Genomic DNA, 19,623 nt, shown 5'->3' on the forward strand with positions numbered 1-19,623 from the left:
AGGAATGTTTTCAAAGTCTATCAAAATGCCTCCATCTCTTATTTAAATCCTAGTCATTTCTATAGGCATTTCCTTCAGATCACATTACTGAATTCTCAAGGCATCTAATATTGCCTTATTTACATTATTACTTGACAAAAACATATTTCATGTAAGATAATGAAATATTTCACCTTAAAACTTACATTATAGCAATATAACTGGCAGGACAGCTATTAACTGCTGCTCTTTCACTAATTATGCACATTGTCATAATTTTCATATTTATCTAAGCATTTCAATAACCAAACGGCATAGATGGAAATGCTCAGTCTTCCAATTTATTCACTGCATGTGATATCTGGCATTTAGAACTATACCCATGCAAGATGACACACACACCTAGGAGCTGTAAGATACTATTGTTCTGAAGTTAACTGTCACTGTCTGAACAGAGGAAAATACTAAATTACTTTTTGTTCCCTATCATAAGGCAAGAAGAACTTGTACTTTACAAAGCTTATGACCGTACCCAGAAACTAAACTAAATGAAATGGCTTCAGCTGACATTTTACCCAGTGCATTGTTACAACTAGATCTCAAGATACATAAAAAATGAATCCAAATTTAAGACAGTCATCCAATTAAGGGAATTTGTGAATGTTCTCTGACTTTATGTGAGCTAATCTAAGAGCTAGATCTTTTATAAAATTTATCTAGGGAAGTGGCTAGACCAGAGGGCTGGGATGCAAACTTAAAATGATGTTGGACTAATTTTAACTGGAAATGCTTCCAGTGAAAGGGGCAAATGGGAATGTAAGGGCAGGCGTACTTCACAGGTTTATAGGCTATGTTATCAAGCTTACAGGCTCCTGGAATTCAAGGAGAATGACTGCTATTTTTCACATGCATGAACTTCTCAGAACCCTATATAAGTCGAAATGGCTTTTAAAAAAGAAGAATGGACATCTTTCTGTAATGTCAGTGGGAAATCTTTTCCAAAGTCTGAGCAGTTTTTATATACTATATGTCTTTTCTTTTAGTTGCACTCATATTGATTTTTAAATGGTTTATTACAATATACAACAAAAAGAGAGAAACGAAGATAAGGACAACAGTGAAACTAGGAAGACAAGATGGAAATGTGCCGCAGTCAGGCAATAGTATATATAACCAATCTGCAGGCAATCAGTAATAGTCAAAACACATGCAATCAGTACCAGTTTAAAGGTTAAATCTTGTGCAGGAGCTACAATCCATTATAATGGAGCTCTGGTATTCTGAACATGAGTCTGTGTAAGACGATAATCTGGACAAAGTTCCTGTTACAGTTTCAAAGACCCCTGCCTCCATATGGACCACCAACTCAGAGAAATAAAACTTTGGCACTGAAGCTGACCATCCCATGATACTAGGGGATGACACATTTCCATGTCCTAATAGTATACCTTCATCCCACAGCGAGTAATCCCAAGAAATACCACCTATAAGAAAGAACACAGCCAAGCAAAGGGAGAATAAGGATGTCAAAGACATTAAGGACACATCTAATCCTCCCACACAGACATTCTAGCAAGCCTTCCCTCCCTTGCTAGCTCACTCTAAGAGTTGCATCTGAAGAATGAAGGTATTTGGCTTGCTCATCCAATGCAGACCAGGAAAAAAATACCTCTCAAACTCAAGGATGGTGGATGAAACTGTTTGCTGACAATGCCCCTACAGAACTAATTTACAAACAGTGAAGATAGCCCATTACATGCCTCTTCGCTTGCATAACCGACTGTCCACTGGGACACAAAAATCAGAAAAAAAATCACTGAACTTCCCCTGATGGTTGTCTAAATGATGGCACATCTTGGATGTCACTCGAACTCCTGGTGAAGAAGGAATGAACTGAAACTTAGAGGGAGTTTATGACTGGCAGGCAGTGGAGAGGGGAGTAAAAAAAAGAAAAGAAATGCTATTATAAACCAGTTCCCCAGACTTAACTTAAAAATGTCTGAGTTTCTTAAAAACTAAGGACTATGTCATGCTTAGTAATCTGCTATCCAAATATTAGCACATCACTGGACCAGTGCATTACAGTATCTTGAATCTAATGTCACTGCTATCCTAAAAGAAGGACAGGGGAGTCAGAATGAAGTCCAGCTGGAGTCACTCCAGCTAATGGAAAAGTTCAGTTTTGAAAATCTTTAAAACATATTTTAATCTCATCAGTATTTTATACACCCTCTTCCTCAGGACGGTTAGCCACTGAAGTATTCTCTACAGCCTGCTTCCCACTAATCCTAGCAGCCTCCATTTCTTCTACCTTCCCACAAGAACAGTAGGCAGAAAATAACCATAATGAAAAAAAAGGAGTTGCCTTCAGCTGTTCAATACATTTGTTCATTTTTCTCTTATTCAAACACAATTTCTCCAGCACATTGCTTCCTCTTATTTATTTGAATACTATCTGATGAGTGATGTACGTGGACTCAAAGTGCACATATTTTTATGGACTCTGAAACTCATATGCCTCAGAAAGTGAGTGAGTTTTTTATTGTATTTAATTATCACTCATTTTTGGAGCTGGAGTGACCTTAGAGTGAAAATATATATGTAAAATGCATGTGGGGGTAAACCCCCTGCATGGGGGTGCAAGAGGTAATTCTAGTGCTGCTTGTTTTAAGAATGTGTAGCAGGGTCATCAGGAGTGGATTTGGAAATACCTTCTAGATTAGACATAGATCACTCCTCAGTAGTCTGTAGGAGACTGAGTACAGGGAGAGGGCTTTGCGTCAGTCTATACAGGACATGTTAATTACACCCTGTATTCTTTAAGTGAGGAACCAGTGTGACTGCTACAGCTGTTATAAATGCCTGATCAGGTACATGCTGAAGGGTGCACGGCACTCAGTTATGGGTCTAATGAGGGCTGAGTACTGTGGGACTATGATCTCCTTAGATCTGGATGTCATGGATTTTCTCACCACATGGTAATTAACGTTCAGGTTATTGTCAACTCAAGTTTCCAAGTCCCTTACTGCTGGGTTGAGTCTTAGGGGAGTGTTACCAGTGCTGTAATCTGCAGAGGTGGTCATCTTCTAAAGGATATAATTATGCATTTTTTTTTAGTAATACACCTCTTGTTGGAGGTGGATTCCCCCACCCTAACCTCATGTGTCGTATCTGCGAGTCATTTGTCTATCTTGTGGTGACATAGGGATTAATGCTTAATTTGTGAGTTTGTCTATAACACCTGAGTGAGGTATCGTGTCAAATGCCTTTGCCAGGTCAAAGTTGACAGTATGCACCATTTTGCCTTGCCCATGGCTCTTGTGACCATCTCAAAGACGTCACTCAGACTTAGCAGGCGTGGCCTGCCCTTGGCTAAACAGAACTGAGATAAGTCCAGTGTTGAAGATTTCCAATGTCTTTGATTTATCAGGTCCGTGATAACTCTTTCCATGGCCTTGAATATAAGACAAGTCAAACTTATGGGTCTATTGATGGTCCCTCCTTTGTGCAGAGGGATGACCACTGTAGTCCTGCATTACCTAGGGAAGAAGCTCTGTCTGGAAGATGTGGTTGAAAAGAGATTCTAGTGGGCCTGACAGGTTGTGTTTCAAGCTATTTAGGAGGTATCCTGGGATATTATCAGGGGGCACTGATTCAGTGTTTTTAGCTTTGGAGAGTGCAGTGAAAACCTGTTCTTTAGTGATATATGGGGGTGGGGGTAGTAGAGGTTATTTCCTGGGGGCCAACTATGGGTGATAGGGGGATGAAATTAGAGCTAAATGTATTGGCAAGCAAATCTGCTATATCCTTTGTTTCAATGTAGGGAATTAAATTTACTATTAGTTCAGCACACTGTTGGGTGTTCCCCTTAAGGTTGAGTACATAACTGAAAAATGCCTTATGGTCATCCTTAGCCTGGGAGGCTATTTTTGCCTTGAAGCTGGCATCGCTGGACTTAATTAGTCTCCTGAGATGCTTGTTGAGACTGATGAGGGAGTTTGTCCTGCTGGACACAGCCCTTCCTATTTGAATTTTCTTTCTTTTGCTGCACAACCTATTTATACTGGGGGCCCACCAAGGGGGCTTGTTTTCGGAGTCTGTCCTAAGTTTATTTTATTTTGGTACTGCCGTTTCTATGCAGTTATTTACATGCTTATACAGGGTTTCTATAAACCCATCTGTATAGACTACAGTGCGCTCTGAGTTGGGGGGGTTGGAATTAAGCTATGCCATCACTTTATAGGAAGTAGTCAGCCTTGGAAAAGTTCTTAATGGTTCTGGGGGTTGTTGGAAGTTCAAGATTTATACTAATTTCAAAGGTAACCACTTTTTGATCTGAGATGATCAGTTACACGGTCGGCAAAATACCCTCATATTTGTGAGTACCAGATCCAGGATATTTGCAGCCCTGGTATGCTGCAGACTAGCTGCTCCAAAGTGTCTGTATTGACAAAATCCACAAAATCTTTGAGACTGCATGTTAGTGGTTGTGTATGTATCCCCTATTGTCCCTACTTGTGTGGTAGCTGGTCTAAATGTGTGGTTTTAAACCATGTCTGAGCAACTGTACCAATGCCAGCACTATTAAGGGTGATGAGAGCTTGCAGGGAGACTCTTAGCACTGAGCAGTAGCACCTTTACTTTATCTTGAGTAGAATTTAGTATGACGGAAGGTTCATCAGGTTGATATTTCCTAAAAAAGGCACTATAGAAGTGGATAAGGGTTTGACCAATATCCCAAAGCCTAGTGGGGACAGGTGAAACCATCTCTGGCAAACTAGTGTGATCTAATGAAAAATGAAAGATACACAAACAACTGAAGAAAACACTTAATGAATGAGGAGCCACCAAGCTGGACAAACGATTCCTTAAGTCGTGCACCAAACCACTACTTTATTACTTAAAATAAAAACAAGTAATCCACATAAAATCATGTTTAGTATATATTGTGGCCTCATCCTTGGAGAAGGTAGAAGGCTGCTCAGTGCAAGGCTCATACCTGCCTTGGACACAGTCTGAAAGCTCTATCATGGCTCTCTTCATATAGTTCAGGAAGGTATGTCTCATGTCATTAATGCCCTCATGGACCTGTAGTTCATGTCCCAAGTGTGTGTCATCTGGCAGATCCTTGCTCCAGATAGTCAACTGACCATGACTGTCTCCTTGCTCAGCCTGGTGAGTGGGTCATCACTGTATCTCACAACAGAGTCCCAGATAACTAATATATGGAGTTGTTTAGTAGTTTGCCTTAAGGGCATAGAGGTTGGGACACTGCGAGATGTGGTTGCATGTGTCCTCGGGAGAGCTGCCTTTGGTCGTGGGTGGGGGGTTCAGAGGTTTTCTAAATTATACCAAAACAAGCTGCTGCAGCCATATTAAATCCAAAACTTGAAACTTAAAAGATATAAAAACAAACAAGAAAACCTTTTTTCAGGTAGGAAAACCCCTCATTAATTTCCATGTAAAAATACATACATGAATAAAATGTAGCCAAACCTAAAAAAAAAATCTTTATATACTTTGGGCCTTACATGGCAATATCTAATACACATTGCAGTAGAAGGTTATTCAGAACAGGCATGACACTATAAATATCACTAATGTTCTACAGTTCTTATTTTATAAACATCTCCTTTTTCTACATAAAACGCAGAACAGTTTTCTAAAAAACAGATGATGAGTCATGCTTGTTCACAAACAACTTTAGATAAAACATGTAACCATAAACATCTATAAAGGATTACTTACACATTATTGTTTACCTTCTGGGACACCATCTTTACTTGCTACATTTCAAAGAACTACATAAAGTTTATCATAGTATGTCTCATATATTTCTGTTTATTTTTAGGCAATGTAACAAGAACAAAATTCTCAATGTAAAAATAACCTCTAAAAACAACCTCAAGGTTATGCTGCTAAATGCTAGTGGTCTTAACCAGAAAAAGCACTCACTGGAAACTGTCCTCACCTTGGAAGATGCTGACATTTGTGTAGTCACTGAGACCTGGTTTAAGGCTGCGAAGAGCACCCCAGCTATACCAAGTTACATTTCTTTACACACTTTCAAAAGGCATGAGAACTAAAGGAGGCAGTACATCAATATTCATTAAAGGTAAATACACCTCTAAACTGGTTAAACAGCATAATTCCCATGAATTAGTTCAGGTGGAATTGACTGTAGGTAAGACCCCTCTTCAGGTCATTGCCAGCTATAGGACCCCCTCCATGAATCAGGACATCCACTCAGCCTACTTGGATCTACTTGAGTCAATGTACAACCAAACACCCTGGTTTTGGGTGACTTTAATAACCCATCCACTGACTGGGTAAATTATAAGTGTTCTAACTCACTTGCCCAAAGGTTCTTGGACTTTGCTAACTCCAATGTCCTGGACCAGCAGGTTGACACACCCACAAATGGCTCAAACATCCTGGATCTGGTGCTTACCAACATGGGGTACAGCTGCACCACAGCCAGTATGTGGCCATCCCTGGTGAGATCGGACCACAAATCAGTCTTGTTAGAAGTAACTATAACACAAGACCCCCCCCCCCATTAGCAACAACTAGACTAACAAACTTCTCCAAGGTCAATTACATCCTCTTATGTGACAGCATAAATAGCTTCATAGCCCCCCTACTGATGGAACAGACACCTATGCTGAGTCATACACCAATGTTTTACAAGAGTACCTGTACAACTGTATTGACTCTGCCGTACCTGATAGAATCAAAGCAAGATCTTCAAGGAAAAACAAACCTGCCTGATGGACAACTGTTGGTAATAGGCTATACAATGGGAGAAAGAAACTGCTGTCTAAGAGTAGGAAGGAACAGTTTCAAAACTGGAAACACTCCCTCCTCAACTTAAACAAGCAAATAAGGCTCATAATGAAGTCCTCCAAAGCTAACTACGAATCCAAATTAACTTCCCTAACTATGGATAACTACAAGGTGTTCTTTAGTTACATCCGTAACTTCATAAGTAAGGCCCAGATTTGCCCTGAAGTCGTACTTAATGGTATTACATATACAGACCTTGTGGATATAGCAAACCTGCTGGCTGACATCTTCAGTGAACACTTCACTCTCCTGTCCCCACTACATATACCACAAAGCATTTATAACACCTGTCCCCCACCTAGTATCTCCAAGGAGCAGGTCTTAAACGCCCTCTCCAAGGTGAAAAACACAGCCTCTATGGGACCAGACAACATCCTGGGCTGTGTTCTACATGGGTTAAAACAGCAATTAGCATCACCATTGGGCATTTTTTTCTATCACAGCCTAAGCACTGGCTTCATCCCATCGGAATGGAAAACAGCTACCATCATCCCTTTGCACAAAGGGGGTGCATCCATGGACCCCAAGAACTGCAGACCCATTAGCCTGACCATCCTTATCTGCAAGGCCATGGAGCAAACCATCATGTACTTTATTAACAAATTCTCAATCCCATCCAGTCTGACTTTGTCAATGGGAGAGCATGCCTGTTAAACTTTGTGGACTTAAGATAGTCGCCAAAGCCCTAGACAAGGGTAAATCTGTGCATATGGCCTATCTAGACTAAGCAAAGGCCTTTGACACAATCCCCCACTCAGGCATCATTGATAAACTCACCCAGCTGGGTTTCAACCCATATATTGTCAGGTGGGTTGCAAACTGGCTCACTGATAGAACTCATACAGTCAAAATAGACCCATAACCAGTGGTGTTCCATAGGGATCGGTTCTGGGAGCCCTAATGTTCAGAATCTACTTCCCCGAAGTACTGGCTGAAATAATTACTGTGGCTGACAAAGTTTGCTGGTGACTGCAAACTGGGCGCAATCACTGAAACCCGTAACAATGTCAACTTCCTTCAAGAAGGTCTTATGCAGACTAATGACTGGTGCCAAAGTCATGGTCTTAAACTTAATGCAAAACAATGCATAATCATCCCCTTTGGCAAGGGTGATGCTCCTGAAAACTATGATATCAATAGCAATACCCTTAGCACACAGTCAGTGGTGAGAGATCTCGGCACACCGGTTGGCAGCAGTCTTTACTTTGATCACCATGTCTCCACATTGGTAAGAATGGCATTTTATATTGCTCATCTCACAAGTAAGGGCATTCCCCTCCAGAAAACAAAAAAGGTTATAACCCCTCTGTACTCTTCCCTCATCAGGCCAATAATAGAGTACGCTGCTCCCTTTGGTATGTTCCTTTCCAAAACCTGCAGCAATTGGAGAGACCAGAAAGGTTCCTTACAAAGAAATGGTCTTCACGATCTGTCTTATGCAGACCAACAGACTAAAATTGTTGTCACTTTACTCTGTGTCATACAGACTACTCAGAGGTGACCTGTGTCTTGCATATAGAGCAATCTCTGACCCAGCTTTAATGGAAATGCTGCACTTTCACAAGTCAAATGGCACAGAGGTCACTTGCTCAAAGGACCTTAACCTGGTATGTGACATGAAAAGAACTTGCTGGAGAGACAGATTTGTCTCACTGAGGTCACCCCACCTTTGGAACACGCTTCCAATTCATGTTAAACAAAGCCTCTTGTTGGCCTTATTTAAGCGTAATTTGGACAACTGGATGGGTAACCAGAAATTTACCCAGGGTTTACACTTGTGCTCTTCTTGGACAGGGGCTATAAGTGCTGATTTTAGTGTCTGCTTGAACCAAACACCATTGGGAACATGGGCTGAACTTGGCTAGGCTTATAAGGCCCCTGGGGCTGTTTATCTAGCAACCTCCTGTGATCCTACGATCCTATTTGAATGTTATAGAGGCTGGGTGGAATTTGTAAACATTGCCTGCTGCTACTTTAAGTTTACCCACTGAACGTGTTCTGTATACAAAGTGGCCAATAGTGCAATTCAAAATTATAATCATTATAATGTTATAACAAGTACAAAACAGCCCATCTAACTACCTGCTCTATTTGGAGCCTTGCAGCATCATAAAATGCCCAACAGATGCAGAATGCATACTTCGCCATTATCCATGATTTTCAGTGACATCTCTGGTTTTCTGTCTCCTTCTTAAATACAGTGATTTGTTTGAGGAACATTGTTACAGTAATGTTTCAGGTGAATGACTTTCCTTAAAGCTAAACAAATTACTTTACTTTGGGAGATGCATGTTAGGGAAATTACTCTCTCACTATCATAAAGAAATTGTACCAATATTTTAAACATTACCCTAATGCAGGACCTTTGTTTACATTTGCCTGTGTCACTAATGTCAGAGGTAAGATTTTGAGAGCTATGGCAGACTGTTAGAAAATACCTGTGCAAACTGCTATGTTCTCTGACCATATGTGGGCACACAGTTTTCTATGGGACATCTCATAGCAGGGCACTGTTCAATACCTGTGACAGCAGTCAAAGAAGACCTTAGCAGTACAGTTCTTTTTGAGAGAGCAAGGTACAATCATAACACAGGGACTTCTACAGCAAGTTGTGGGTCACTTAGGAGGATCAAGCTATGGGGACACTCATTAACATGCAAGTTAGAACTATCCACACTGGTATAGAGCACACATACTGCTGCTTAGGTTTATGGTTCTATGTCCACAAGTGACATTAGTGTGCCTAGCAGCACAACATTATGAGCTTGTTGTTCTGCACATGTGGGCACAGATAATGCATAATGGTTACAGTCTCAATGGCCATGCATGCGGAGCACTGACAATTTGCATATTAAGTACTGAATGGATCTAGTGTTCTGTTCCATACTACTGGGTGGTCCTTAGTAGCATCACAGTATCTGGGGATGTGATACTCTGCTTGTGTGCATGGTAATCCAGCAGAGAAATACTGATATGTGTTTGTGCTTTGCTTCATAGTTACTACAGCATCATGAATTGCACAGGACTGTGGTATGTGACATTTATCATGTCCCAGCCTTACGCACTGCAGGCATCTGTCAATGTTGCTCCTAGTTACTAAGGCTACTAAACAGGAACATTTGTAGTCTGCAAATGAGTTTATCATGACACTGCTTGTAAAAGTATACAAGTATAAAAGTGAGAACACACCAGCAAAGACTTATGCAAATCGAAATGTACTAAACAGATCAGAATGGATATTCAAAGCTGTAACATTGTCACAAATGAACAACATACTGAAAGAACAGTCAAAAATAAATTATTTAAAGTTTATGCTAAGCTGTTACAGAAGACAAGAAATGAAGTGCCAGAGATTGCTGTGTATTGCTGATGTCAACAGTTCAAACAACTTTGCAAGACTGGTCAGTAGTGCCAAAAAATGCGGCAAAAATGCAGTGCCACAATTGTCCACAAAGCTCCAGCTACATCTTAGTTATATCCTATCTATGGTGTCCTAGCATGGATCATGATGTGTAAAATGAATTAAATGTGACTGATGAATATCAAGCAGACAGTAAACCACCACTAAATGTACCTTTACGGGCATGGGAATAGTCTAACAATGTATGTGGATTATCCTGATCTGTTCCTTTGGAAAAAAAAGTTACTGGTTTTGCTAGGTGCTCATTCAAAATGGACAGATGTGTATACCATGAATTTTGATAGTGAAAAACTGAGATAAAATTTCAGTACACATGATTTTCCAGAAATGTTGTGGAATTTGCAAACATTTTGAATAGAAATGAAATTTGTCATGTAACAGTTATGCCATGTCATGCTTCGTCTGATGGCAGAAAAGGCTGTACAGATTCTAAACAAAGAAAGGCAAGAAGTAAAAGTAAGACTTTGGAACCACAACTGTCTCAGGTATTGTTCAGTTTTGAAATTACTCTCAGATGATAACAGCTTTAACCACAGACTGAAGTTACATTACACCTGTTTTTGCCAAATGTGAAAGTAAAAGTATATAGAATAATGTAGGTTCAGAAAAAGATTTTTGATATACATGCAAAATTGAAAAGCTTTACACATGGACATAGAACTTATGTAGGAAAATACAGTTATGGTCCTAAACAGTGTACACGTATAACTAAGAGTTTTTCAGGATCTATGTTTAATAATGGGGTTACTGGCCATGGTTCAGCAATGAGGAGACATGATTATTAAATTAGAATAAGATTCACTACAGCCTCATGGAAGGAATATAAGTACAAGGTGACTGAGAGGTTAAAGGGCACAGTGCACAACATGGGAGTGCAGGACAGGAAAGTCTTGCCTCCTGCAAGAAAGCAGTTTTAGTCAAATGTTTCTCACGTGCTTGTTTTCTGTCAAATGACTGTTTTTTGGCATTTAGCCTAACTAGACAGAATTCACCACTGGAGTAAGCAGAAGGGACGTCTTTAAAATGTTATATGTAGGCTGGTACTTTGGCAATACAGCCCCTGTATTGTACTGTAGTATCAATGTTGTTGTGTCTTTCGGCTTATCCTGGTTAGGGGGTCGCCACAGCGGAACTCCGGTCCGCTAATGTTTGGTAGTGGATTTTTACGTGCCGAGTTACCAGCCCTGACGCACAACCTTCAACGAAGGCACGCCCATTCACGCATGCCTCCACACAGAAGATGCTCTAGTTGAGAATCAAATGTGACAATGTCTTGCTGTGAGGCGACAACGCTACCGCAGCACCACTACCTCACATCCATTTAAACCAAGTACTTATTTAGGTACTCCAAATGTCAATCAGCACATTCCAAATATTAGCAATACTGGACACCAAAGGAGAAGATTCAGCCCTCTTACCTGAAGATCACAGAGATGTTTATTCAATGACTTTGCAGAGTCAAACTTTTTATGTTCTACTAACAACGTGTCTGTAGTCTGGATCCAAGCCTGTATGCTAGCTATAAGTTCATCAAATTCTGTCAATCGAGTCGTGATCTGTAAAACAATATATAAATATGTTCATTTAAATGCACTGGCTCAGTAAGCTTTAATACGGCAATGATTTTTCAGATAAAAAAATCAAAATCTAATACTTTACATCAAAATGTTCTAATCTATACTGTATAATAAAATGCCAAAACGTCTGTATTCTAGGAATTATTTTGACAACCTGCATTAAAAAAAAAAAGCTTTAAGTTACATGAAGTGTCAGCATTTTTTTATTTATTAATTTGATTACTGGGTAGGTGAATTTGTCACAGGACCATTTTTAGCTCTGACCCAGAATAGAAGTAGACAATTACTACATAACAAATACAGTTCATTTAAGTAGTATATGAATCAAGTTGGAATAAATGTTTGATCTTGGTATGATAAACATTTAGCAATAGAAGCCGAGATAAATGTACAGATTAAGCAACATTATTTAAGACAAAAATACAGATAAAGTAAGAATGTAAATGGGGTGGTACAGAGTCAGTATGAAACAAAATAAATTAGTAAACGATAAAAGTAGGAACATATGCCCACCTCCATGGTGACTCAGCCACTGCCCTTGTCTCCTGGTGACAATGTCCCATCTTGTATCCCTAGCCTCCGCTGGAGATCTAACATGAGGGAAGTGTCTAAATGTACACCCTCACTTCCTAGGATGAGGACACCCATCCTCCCATGCTAGCACCTCAGAAGCCCAAACTGTTAATTGACCCCAAGTCGCCTGGGCCACAGGCAAGGCTTTATCAATGTACTCCATAGCACTTTTAATGCTGATTAAAACTCTACCACAAATTCTGGAAACTTAATCCAGATTTATGACTTGGCATTTAAAGGAAGGTACATCAGGCAAAAATTTTGCCAGAGGGTTTCAAGAGAGTGATGGGAAAATATAACAAACATTTTTGAGAGTCTCAGTATATCACTAACACTGTCTTTTTAGTGTTATGTGCAGACTTCTGTCCATTCATAAATCCCTGAGTTTTATGTCAAGATTATCAGCAAAGAGGGTAAGATGTGTTACTTTCAATGATTTGGGAAGGTCATTTATGAACAGAGAAAAAAGAAGGGTCCCAAAGGCAAAGCTTTGAGAGACACCAGAAAGGATAGGACCAGGGATACAGAGGAAGAAAGGGTAGACTGTATTCTAATTTGAGTGGTTAAGGGGAAAGATACTGAGGGAACAAACTGGAAGTACCAGGACCAAATCAAATATTCTGCAGCTGTTCAAGGACTGTACGATGAATCCTATTAAAAGAGCATTTAAAATGCACAACTAACCTTCAGTCATTGTTTTTAAACTACAAGGGTGCTGGTAAGGAGAGGAAGCTTTGCTGATACAAAAGCTTTCTCACAGGATAAGTCCAGTTTAAGGTTATACTAACAACAGTATTGCTTAGGAAACCACATCATCTAGAAAAAAAAAACACCCTAAACTGCGCCAAAGGGCACAACTCAGAAAAAAACATCAGTCAATTAATTAGGTACTTTATATCATGTGCATTTATTTTATGTGATTTATTCCATGCAAAGCTAGCTTTTGATACTGTGCCAGGAAGTTTTTGCTTTAATAAAACCTAGATGCCATTTGGGAAATTTCTTTTCTTTATTTTCAATATTTCTAGGAAACCTTCGATAAAATCCTCAATTATTTAAAAACACTGCAGATGTTTCAAACAAATGGCGATTAAGAAAGCATCAGACAAACTATAGAAAAAGAAAAGCAAAATACTCATTCTTTAATATATCAGAAATATATCAGAGCTAAATCAGACTTACAAAATTCATTTAAACAGTAACAAAAAAATAATCAGTAAAACTACAAGGCTGGTTTGTTCCTGACCTCCGCTTATTTTATCAAAAAAAATAATCACATGATTAGTCAGCTGACACAATCAATCTTAAACTTGCTAAAGAAAATGTATCAATAAATGCTGTCAATTATTAAACTTTTTTGGTAAAAAACAGCATACATTAAAACCATAATATTCAAATTTTGTGTGCTTTAAGCAAACATTTAAAAAAGGGACAATCCCAGAGTCTAAAATTCTGACAGAAAGAAACTTGTCCCAATACCTCCCAGTTGTCACCACCCACTCACCACGTCATCATCAACCCTACTCCTGGTTACAATTTACCTTATTCAGCTCTGTTTTCCTTTCCCCGTGAACACAATTATCAATATTCAGTTCCAATCAAAGGTTTCAGTCCCCTGTCACTGGGAAAGAATAAGGTTATTACACTTTTGTGTGTGTTTGCACTGGGGGTGGTTAGGCAAGATTCCAAGTGTTTACTTTTTATACTCATCAAAAAGCTTATCTTAATTGTGCAGCTCTTTATTTCCAATACTTATTCTGCATAGCATAAATGTAAGCAGTATAGTCAAAAGAGTACAGTTTAGTGAATTCATAATAAATCTTAGCAGTCTCTTGACATATTTCCCTTACTACGTAGTAAAGCAATCCCAGAAATAGTATGTATAACTATCACAGGTTGATTTACCTTATGGCCCGCATTGTGACAGCAAGCTTTGGACTTCATTGTTTAAAATTAATAGATTGCTTGCATCAGACATATATATTTTTTTATTGCTGATCAAAATAACATTACACTTGGCTAGTATTCACAGATCAAAAAGCAAAATATGAAAACAAAGAAGACTGTTTCTACTACTATTCGAAAATTGCATCATTCTGATGCTTTCTATAGAGCAAGTGGCAGTCATGCATAACAGTATAAAACAAAATATAAAATGAAATGAACAAAAAACTCTGTTTACTAATGTTTTAGCTTTTGCATTGCTCATATGCTTTCCTGCAAGATAGTAGCAAGTGAGGTCATAAAATTTCTGAAAGGCTACTTTTCTCTGAGGATAAAAAGCACAAGTGAAACTAGTGAATGACTCTGTGAGAGCTGTTGGGAGTACAACTGCAATTTGAGATGGAATTTGACTAAGTCCATTGAAACATCCATTAAGTACCCACCAACACACCACAGCCAAAGCTGGGGCATGCTCAGAAAGCTAGCCTGAAAATGTAAACAAAGACCAGAATCAAAACAAAAATTCTCTGGGACTGTCCCTTTTATATTAATACATTCATTTAACCTTGGCCACTTTCTGTCCGACAACAATATCTACCAATTTACTTCTTTGCATTCAAGTAATGTGTTAGTATCTCCCCCTAGTGGTTACTTATCAATATAGTCTAATACAAAGAAACCCACAAACTGCAGTATGTTTTACTACGGCATTACTATTGCCTCCGTTTTTAATGGCTGAAAGATGTTTATATATTGTACATGAAAGTTTTTTGGTTGTCTTAGCTACACAGAAGCCTTCACAAGTTTCACACAGTGCTAAGTAGACCACATTTTCAGATTTACATGTAAACCTGTTTTTTGCCCAAATTTCTTTACCAGTGCACTTCAAAATAACACAAATGCCTTCAATAATGAAACTGCACTACTTGCAGTGTTGACACTGAAGCATTCCTACATGAGACAAGGGGGATTCTTACAACCTAGATCTACTTTCAAATAATAATATTGTTAGGTTTCTCGGTTATTTCTAACTCGATAAGCAAAAAGGAGGAGTAATAAAATTGTTGAAGGACATCAAAGAGCAACTAGTACTGACTAGTATTAACTAATTATTAATTAACTAACTAGTATTAACCAAGTTAATTGTCTTCAATTACAACAAACCCAAAACATGTCTGACTCCATTTTCTATCCTTTCCACAAATGGAACCAAGATAGATCCCAACAGCCAAGCCAAACTTCTAGGTGTCACAATCGATGATAACCTAAGAATTGACACCCACATCTCCCTCACCATCAAAAAAGTCCACTCCAAACTTGGCACACTTTACAGAATTAAACTTTTCCTTGCAGACAATGCCAGACTAGCCACTGCATGCACACATCTACTTTCTACCCTCCTCTATGGCTCCCTAGTATTTACAAACTTTGTAAATCTAACTTAAATAATCTGGAATCATGCTACAAGAAAATTGGCAAGTTTTCCACAGGCCACCTTTACAGATCCCACCACTGCTCTGGACTCTCCCAACTTAAATGGTTAAAACTACCAAACCTTCTAACATTTAACCAACTGTTCATAGCCCACAGTATAATTCACAAACCTAACAACTGCTTAGCCTCACCAATCTAGTTCAACCCAACAGCAATCCTAGAGCTCTACGATCCTCAAATAAACTATTGTTAAAGATTACTCAAGCCCACAACACACAGGGCACCACCCCTTTTCCCATAAAATTGCCAAACTGTGGAACACTCTTCCTCAACCTATGGCTAAAACCCCCAGCATTCATGAGTTTAAAAACTGCCTTAAGGAACATCTAGTAAAACACTGGCTCTGCTCCTGCCATACTCCTACCTACTACTCCCTTACATTACCCTAAACTAGCTCATCCTCACAGCTACAACTGTTAACTGCTGAAGCCTATCTTCATTCTACACTCAGTTTCAGTTAGCAATGTATATGCATACACTGCTTTGTCTTCCACTGTTATGAAGACTGCATTTCTGTATCTTGCAATTACTGTATCATACTGTTCTCACTATTAACTTATGTGGCCAGTTTTTATCACTGTTTCATTTTTTGTTAAATTTAATTTATTTGTAATTATTTGCTAATTATTGTTATATAACTAATTTCTTTACTGACTTGCTTTGTACATTGTTGATTAATACGTGTACACTTTGATTGTTTAATACTATCTAGCTGTATGTATGGAGCTTTTCTCCCTGGGCCTCTGCTGAAAATGGGCCTCATGCCCAGTCGGACACTACCTGGTAAACAAACAAAATAAATAAATAAATAAATAGTATAAAGTGTAGTACTGATAATTTAATACGTAATCAAAAGTAGATGCAAGCAATGAGCAAATATTCTAGAAGAGAACACTGGCAAGAGACTACTAAGCTGGGCATTACGTTTAATGAAAGGGAAACAGCTGCTGCAACATGGTAGAAAATTTAAAACAAAGAGAAAAAAGTCCATGAGTAAGGCAGTCACAAACTTGGTATAGTGAAAGTAGTTCCAAAATAAGAAGGAAAAAGAGATGTTAAGTCTCAAGTCAGTCCTTGGATAAACAATGGATTTGACTGGGGAGTCTCTGCTCAAAGAAAAGATCTGAACAAACATGGTCTTTTACAGCGTATATTTAATGAGAAATCGACTGAATTCCACATAAGGTGAATTAAGAACTACTGAATTAATTGTCAAAATAGAAGAGAAGAAAGAGGTCAAAAAAGCATTCAGATTACTGTATAAAATTAAGACAAGGTGACCCTTCAGTTAGGCAAGTTAAAAGGGAAATGAGTGGAAACTGGCATGCAGTGATGGAATGAAGAAATTAAAAAAGAAGTGAAAGTACTTTGCAAAAAATCTGACCAGAGTTTTTAATGATTTACATGTAGATGTGCTGTTCAAAGGAATTAGTGGAAGTTTGCAGCATAGCTTTTACAGAGGACCGCGGTGGTGCAGCGGTAGCGTTGTTGCCTCACAGCAAGTGGTTTTCCCATTCGATTCTTGGCTGGAGTGCGGGGAGTGCCTTCTGTGTGGGGTCTGCATGTCTTCCCCGCGGTAGTTAGGCATTCGAAAGACATGCGTAAATGGGCGTGCCTTCGTTGAAAGTTGAGTTGGGAGGGGGTGGATCAAGGGAATGACAAAGCTCCACTAGAGAAGGAAACGTAGTCAAACCCTGGACTAACTAATGAAGCTCTGTTATAAGACACTGAATTACGTGGATCAATTGTCATTTATTTATTTACTTGCTACTTTCAAGGATGCGTCTGCTAAGAAGCCATAATTTACACACATGCCAGAGAACACTAAAAATCATATGATAAAAAATGTCTTTATTTGAACTCTGCACCCTTCATTGCTACCGCTGTTCAGGAATTTATCATATAAAATAAATTTGAAGACTGGTAGCAAAACATGCCAGCAGAATTTAGCATGTTTTATCATAATGCTTATTTGTCCACAGCTATTTCTGCATTAGAAACATCAAGAATATGCCTGACAGCTGAAGCCATTCTGGACATGCAGCTCATCCTTAAAATACTGTGAATGGGAAGAAATTGGATGAAACAGTAGTTATGTAAACAATAAACTTTTCTTTTTTTTTAGAATGACAGATGACACAGCTACCTACAAAACACAAGTTAGAAATGGTGTGAAACAGACCCCCCTCCCCCCAAGACCAAGTAATGCAGTTGGTACAGGAGCCATGACTACTAATAATGTCTCACATAACCCTCCAAAGAAAAAAAATGTTCAAGAGGAAGACGACAGGAGATTTAAATCAGTACTAGTGATAAAAAGTATGGAAAAAGCCCCCTTCTCTTTTTTATATACTTCCTCCACTGTCTCTTCTTGGTCTTCTACCTGTCTAGCTGCCTTCAGGCCAGATGCAAAATCAGCTCTTGGTTTTCCCTCTCTCTTGTTCAGCAGTCTCACAACCAGTAGCATAACTAGGGTGGGGCATGAGAGGCAAATGGCCCTGTCACAAAATGTTAGGAGGTACAATTACCCATCTGTCATGTCAATCATTCTTTAGTGCAATACTGGCTTTTAAAAGTAGGCATTGCATTTCCAGTCAACATGAGCACTTGTAGAAAGCGGTTTGATACAGTTTTAAAAGGATTTTTTTTTCAAACTAAAACCTGAGAGCCATAGCACTCCATGCAAGCAGAGTATAAACTGTAGCAACTGCAGGTTACATTTGTAGAAAGGCGTTTGCTACAGTTTAAAAGTGATTTTTATTTTTATTTTTTTAAATTTTTTTTGGTTTAGTAAAGTGTGAGGGAGGAGGGTCAGAGGCGGGGCAAAGAAACAGGACCTAAACTGCAGGAGCAGGAGGTGGTGGGGGCTTGTCGTGCATCTGACCACCTGAATGGTGTGCCAGTAGAAAGAAATTTACTTTTTTTTACTCTTCCCTTGAAGAGCTGGGTGGTTGCAGTATTTTTCCTGTAAGATTTGCAGAAGTCCCTGTTTTTGCTCTTTATTAGAAGAGCTGAGGGGTGGAGGGCACTAGTTCATGGGACCACCACAGGCCACTGGTTAAACCAGCTACACCTCTGCTCATAACTTTGTACACTTTACAGTTCCAGGCTCTGGCTCCAATATTCAAATCTCAGCACTCCCAATCACTTTCTAGTGGTGTATATTTATGGCCATTACTATTCATTTTGTACTGCTATTTTAGTATTTTAGTATAACTCAGCTAGAAACATACACTATTCCATGTAGCTACCCTGGTGGTTTAATCATAATCAGGTAACTGAGACAGTAAATTTTTAACCAGCATTACTCCCTGTATTAGGAACAGGTACATTTTTGAAGCAGAGTGCAAACAATCATGACTTCTGCTATTATAAAATGTTTAGGTACCAGGCAGAAAAACAGAAAAGATAAGAGGGAAAGCACATACATAACCGTACTTCTCTTAAGGTTCATAGGTTCATAGGTTGGTACTAGGCCTAGGGCCTATACAAGCCTAGCCATAACAATTCCCTGGCTCTTTCTTCCCACACTATTTACTTCCCAGGACACCTGTCTAGCAGCGCGAATGATGTGATCGCCGGGGTGAATTTCCTTTCTCCCATCCAATCATCAAGGTTCCTTTTGAAGAGGGCCAAAGAGGCACTCTGCTTGACATGTATGGGCAGTTTATTTCAGAGTCTGGGGAGTCTCTTGGTCAGGAACCTATCCCTCCAGCATGTTTTGTTTATTGTGATGACAAAGTTTAGATCCCCGGAGCATGTGGATCTGAGGGATTGGGATTTCTTTAA

General features: G+C 39.1%; 1 protein-coding gene across 1 annotated transcript in view; it reads right to left on the reverse strand.

Annotated features, from left to right (window-relative positions):
* The window catches only part of SYNE2 (spectrin repeat containing nuclear envelope protein 2), a 3,814,665-nt gene that overhangs the window by 1,872,726 nt on the left and 1,922,316 nt on the right, over positions 1-19,623 (reverse strand). Inside the window, exon 59 of the mRNA XM_044073561.1 lies at positions 11,665-11,802. Within this exon, the coding sequence (XP_043929496.1) occupies positions 11,665-11,802 (138 nt within the window). The remainder of the gene's footprint in view (positions 1-11,664; positions 11,803-19,623) is intronic.

Source organism: Protopterus annectens, chromosome 6.part0, assembly GCF_019279795.1.
Source record: "Protopterus annectens isolate FY-2018-M chromosome 6.part0, PAN1.0, whole genome shotgun sequence".
In the NCBI taxonomy this organism is placed as follows: domain Eukaryota; kingdom Metazoa; phylum Chordata; order Ceratodontiformes; family Protopteridae; genus Protopterus; species Protopterus annectens.